At 34.7% G+C, this 5863-nt stretch overlaps 1 protein-coding gene across 1 annotated transcript; it reads right to left on the bottom strand.

The window, feature by feature from the left end:
• Positions 1–3458: 3458 nt before the first annotated feature.
• LOC140969324 (U-box domain-containing protein 40-like) lies at positions 3459–5332 on the bottom strand. The gene has a single exon (XM_073430638.1). It carries the CDS (start codon positions 5044–5046, stop codon positions 3538–3540), a length of 1509 nt encoding a protein of 502 aa, XP_073286739.1. The 5' UTR covers positions 5047–5332; the 3' UTR covers positions 3459–3537.
• Positions 5333–5863: the final 531 nt, after the last annotated feature.

Here is a 5863-nt window from a genome sequence, read left to right as displayed (position 1 = left end):
TGAAAGTCACATATCTCTACAATGAGTATGATATTGTCCAGTTTGAGCCTAAGCTCTTATGAATTTATTTTTGGATCTTACCCAAAAGACCTCATACAAATTGATATATCATTTCATCTTATTAACTTATGATTTTCTTCTCGATATTTCAATATGAGATTTTAGTTGTGTTCTCGACAGAGCTCACATAGTCAAAGAAGTTTATGTTACTACGCTATAAGAATACTGACAATTAATAATATTACTTTATCTTCATAGTTGCCCCATTTATTTCACTCATTTTATATTTATTATAATTTTATCTTTGTACCCTAAGATTGGTTACAAAAAAACTTAAACGTAATTCATTTTAATTCTCATAAAATTTTGAACTATAGCTATTAGATGATATATAGTAAATTTTATGGTGACGTAATCAAAATGAAAATTTCAATTAAAATTGTTGAAAACAGTAGCTATCAATTTAAACCAATTTAAATGTGTTTTCTTGATAGTGTGCATTTAATTTTATGCTTTAAGTATCTTACAAACACTTAAGCGTGGAATTTTAATTTATTTATGTAATAAATTTATTTTGTTACATCTTTATATTGATTTCAAAATTATAAAATAATATTTTTACGGTAAAAATTTTGTATACTTAGGCTTCCGGTTATTATTTTACTACAAAGATTCATTTATTTCAAATTTAACTTAAAATATCAAAACAAAATAATTATTAATTCCAAAAATAAAAATCATCATGCCAATTTGGATCAATCAATGAATAAACCGTGATAGATAGATGCACCCACCCAGTGTTTGAATAAATTAATGCACCTAACTAACACAATTAAATCCATTAATTACGATTAAATTCACCTACCCATCTCATTTCCCAAATTTCATTGCAGTCAATCATCCCTCGGTCTAATTAATTTTTATTTTAATTCCAGTTTTTTCAGTACTCCATTTGTCAATAGTTATTACCATCCGAATTTTAAGGTTAACTAGTTACTATGCACACGTGATGCGTGTGTGTACAATCTTTTTTATTATTATCGATGGACTAAAGTGAAGTTTGACAAATTATGGAGATAATAAATTGATATTTGAATTGTTGAAATAAAAATAAATAAAAATAAAAGTGTGTTGAAATTAAAAAAAATAAAAACAAAAGTGTAATATTAATATTATATAAAGGTAAAATTGGAAAAAAAGTTGGTATCCTCTCTAGATAGTTATTATCATGTCCTCACACTTAATATAATAGTATAGATGTGCAATGAATGAATATTTAAAACTTTTCAACACATTCAAAGCTTCAGTTACATCACAAATCAATATATTTAGCAGCAAAGAGCTTAGTTTTATTTATTTTCACACTTTTATGCCCTTGGCTAATATTCTGTTTTTACACTTATGTCTCTGCCTTTTTTTTAAAATTTTTTTTATAGAATAGTGTAGAATAAAAGGGTAAATTTTTTAATTCTCAATTGAAAAATTGTGCTCTTTTATTCACGTTTTTAGGTAGATAATAGATTAGGTCAACCAATTTGATACAAATGCTGAATAAGTGATAGTAATTAATTATTTAAAGACACAATGAATTAATTGGCCATGATTTAAGGAGCTAAATGGCATATCTCTAATTGTCAAATGGTAATATCACATAAACGAAATATGTCCCTCTAAATTTTCGGAAATCTCAACCTACGTTTTGGGTAATGCTCTAAAGTTACATATAAAAGTATTGATAAATATATATATTTAGAAGAATATTTATTACTTAAGGATAAAATTGTCATGTTAATATGTCACATAAATTATCAAACATTTCTAATTTCGCAATTATATTCTTTCTGTGATTCCATCAATAAATTATTTAATACTCGTAAAATTTATCGATTTGTATTTGTTTTGAAAGAGGGGCAGTTTTTAATATTTTAACTTTGTATTTTTTTAGAAACTTGAAAATTCATGTATTTTGAAATTTTCTTCAATATAAATCTACAAAAAAATAATAAATCAGCTATAAAACTTCACCCATGACTACCACATTCTATATTAATAATTTTTAAAATTCGTCGTTGAAAAGTTGTCCAAGTTGACAGAGTAGATATCATTTTACCAATGTTAGAAGTTCGAATTCACGTACCAGCATTTTCTCATACAATCCTGTCGCACGAGGATACCCATTGTGGTTTGGAGGTTACTATGTTAGTCAACGAAGAATAACAATTTGTTTTCACCTCAGGAAGAACACATGGAAGGTGGTAAAACACACTGAGAGCTAGTTGCAGCCTTACCTCTGCTTCTGTACAATAAGTTACTTTGTTTTCCCATGAAAGGTTTATTTCTCTGGATGTTTGCTGATGGGATCAGTGTCTATTCTACTTTTTAATGGAACATTTTCCTCCTCTCTATCATGCATATTTTGCAATGACAATATTGTTATGGATCCAAATCAGCTGTGAATATCGGTTTATTAATAAAGCACTACTATGGAGATACGTGCATTAAGGGAAACTGGCCACCTTGTAAAACTACTTGTGGCTTCTTTTGTCATATCAGTATTCGTCCTTGAAATACTGGTACCTAATATATTATTCCGATCGAGCTAGTAGTTCAAGATGATTATATTCTGCATTCATTTGAGATAATTCATCTAATTCTTTATAGAGGTAAAAAGCATCACGAATAAGCAGCTCTATACTTGGATTTTCGTGCTTGTTGGGGTTATTGCTTCTGTTTATCTTCTATACTCAATCCTGTGGAAATCTGCAATACCCATTTTTCTTTGGCCCGCTTGTTGGTTTTTGTCCATTTTTACTTTGATCCCTGCTGAAATTCCAGATAATACTAAAATAGTGTGAGTTTCTTATTTTCATGCACAACTCTTCCCTTCTTCCTATATTGTGAATTTTTTATTTTTTCAAAGAGAGTCTAAAATCTTATCAGGAATGCATTTATTTAATCTTTTAAAATCTCTTTGGTCTAGTGGGAATAACCTTGTTACAAGCTCGTTGAGCTGCCTCAGAGAGCAAATTATAATCTGCCCAAGAGTTTTTATGGATTATAGAACAACCACATTTCAAATTCTACTGCATATTCTTTCTTGGTCACGTGTACAATGAGGAAATTTGCTTAACGAGTCGATTTTTTTTTTAAAAAAATCCTTAATTATGATTATGTCTCTTTCCCTTAATCTTCTTAGCCTGGAAATTTGATTGCCATAATGTGTTTTTATCTACCAAAAAATGTCTCACTATCAAGTTAGCTATTTGTTATCTTGGGAACATACTTTGACTTGATCCCTTTGTATACAGTGAGAATAGCATAAAATTACTCAGAAACTGACTATATGTTTGCTATATGTCTATTGAAGCTTTTTAAGTGGATTAATGATTGTAATAATCGGTGGAGTCACAAGATATCTGTGTATGCTAGAGATAGTAAATGTTGACTTNAAAAAAAAAAAAAAAAAAAAAAAAAAAAAAAAAAAAAAAAACACATAAAAGTAGTCCAAAATAGCTTGCATGCAAACTCTTTTAACATTTAATTCGAATCCTTGATTCGACTCCGTGTCCGACTAACATCCTCCTCCGAGTTCAGCAACTCTTCCCAGTCGATCTCCTCATTTTCTACCTCGTCTCTCTTCCTCAAGGTCTCCAATATCCTCTTCACTTTCTTGTTAGCACGATCACTACCCCTTCCCTCCAGCTTCTCTAGCACTTTCTCCGCCCCCGCCTCCTTTGCTAACCCCTTGAACCTCAATCCACCTTTACTCAGCCCGTAAAACGCAGCCAAGCAGCTATCCCGAGTCGCTACCGAGTCAAATTCGTCACGACTCAGCAGACTCACGAAGCAGTCCACTGCACCCTCATCCAGCATTGAAGCCCTCCCTTCCATGCTGGCAGCTAAGCTACATAAAACCAACATAACCCGACCCGGCATATGACCCGATTTCACCATCCCTAACAGTGTCATAACCAACCCGAGTTTGATCATTTTGACCCGATTGCTTTGTACCAGAGAAAGGTGATACAGGGCCAGAGCCGAGTCATGCCGAGTCCGCTCCGAGGTAGAACGAAGTGCGTGGAGTAGCGGAGGCAGGGCTCCCAAGACTCCAATGGCGGTCTTGTTCTTATCATCGAGGGATAAACTAAAGAGCGCGCCAGCTGCATGCTCCTGCGACTCTGAAAATCCGCCTCGTAGAACGTGGATCAATGGCGGAACGATTCCTGAACGTACGATCTTTACTTTGTTTTGTTTCTCCAACGACAGGTTCACCAGCGCCGCGACAGCGTTCACTTGCAGAGCTACATATTTCGAGGGGATTAATGTTTTTATAGCGGATAGTAGTCTTGGAGTGCAGAGATGGATCCGAGTATCTTCCCGGGTTCGAGTCAGCTTCCGAAGGGAAGCTAAACCCTCTTCTTGATCGGAAATTTGAGAGCTTTTTAGCTTCAACATGAGCTCTTCCTCTTCCAACAAAGCTGGACTCGTTAAGATTTCATTATCGCACGAAGAAGACGAAGAATAACAAGAGGGACGGGTAGCAAAAGGAAAAGGAGTAGTCGGCCTGCCGTCGGAACTCTCTGCGGACACCACGCTCGGGGTCCGGCTCAATTCATCCGCCCCACGAATCGACCCAATGCTATGGTTTCTATTTCCACCATCTTCTGAGTTCATCAACGTGCGCAGGAGTTTCTGAGCTGAATAAAAGTCGATGGGTTTTGGCGGGTCGATGCGGTGGAGGTGGCACCAGCTAAGAATGGCGGACTTGAGAGCGAGGTTGGGAATGAGCAAGGAGAAGTCGGCCACTCCAGCGACAGTGGGTGTGAAAGAAAGGGACACGCAGGCGTGTACGCAGTTGCGCTCGAAGGTGTAGCCGGATGACACTATTACAGGGTCCGCCATTAACGAGTTTGAGATGGGGCACAAAAATTCCGTAGGAACTGAAAAGGGTCGTTGAATTTGAGTTTCAGGAAGCTTTTTCTGAAGCTGTAAGGTTGATGGTGACTTGTAAAACGAAATCTTCCATCTTTGCTTACCACTCCCCATTTTTGTTTCAGATTGATTGCAGCTTACATTATCATCGGATTACTGTGATGGATGGAAGATGGATGAGCACTAAAAACCACTGGTGGAAACAGAGTGTAAGCAGGAAGCAATTGACGAATGATGGATAGAGAAAGTATTAAAAAGAGGTATTGAATTATTGGGAGACGGGGTTTCATTACTTTTTTGCTGTCTCTTTTGTGTGCGAGTGATTTTACGGAATTCTTGGATGTTGACTGTGATTTATCTTTTTTTAGTCTGAACTCTTTATTGCAATTGATTTCCGAACTGTCATGACCTCGTCGCAAAATCTTGATATCGATTATCGTATCTACTTCTCTTGAGCATCGTTTAGGTTGTATAAATTGTCTTGCAAATTTATTTTAAAGACGAAAGTAGAAAAGGTGGGGAGTCAAAGCATGATTATTTAATTTGCTTGACCAATGATGACGAATCTTTGCTAGCAATTTTTAATTTCTATCTTCACAAAACAGAAGGATAAATACCTTATTCTTCAAAGACTTCATATTAACTCGCAATGTATTTTATAATTAGGGGGAGGCTCTCTTTCTTTACTAAATCATGGATTTGAACCTAGTTTCATTACAAAAAATAGTTCAAATAACGTAATTAAATCGACGTGGACATCTAACAATGTTCAACTTAAAAAAGAGACAAAGTAACAAAGAATATGAATAAGAAAAAAGATAGTGAGACTTGCCAAAAGTTAAATTGGGAAAAAGGAAAATATGGGAGGAGAAATTATGGAAAAGAGTGCCTCTCGTGCATGTCCCATAGTATCACTTTTCAACTTAATTGC

Source organism: Primulina huaijiensis, unplaced genomic scaffold, assembly GCF_012295235.1.
Source record: "Primulina huaijiensis isolate GDHJ02 unplaced genomic scaffold, ASM1229523v2 scaffold40731, whole genome shotgun sequence".
NCBI classification, from domain to species: domain Eukaryota; kingdom Viridiplantae; phylum Streptophyta; class Magnoliopsida; order Lamiales; family Gesneriaceae; genus Primulina; species Primulina huaijiensis.
This window is presented reverse-complemented; position numbering and strand designations above follow the sequence as displayed.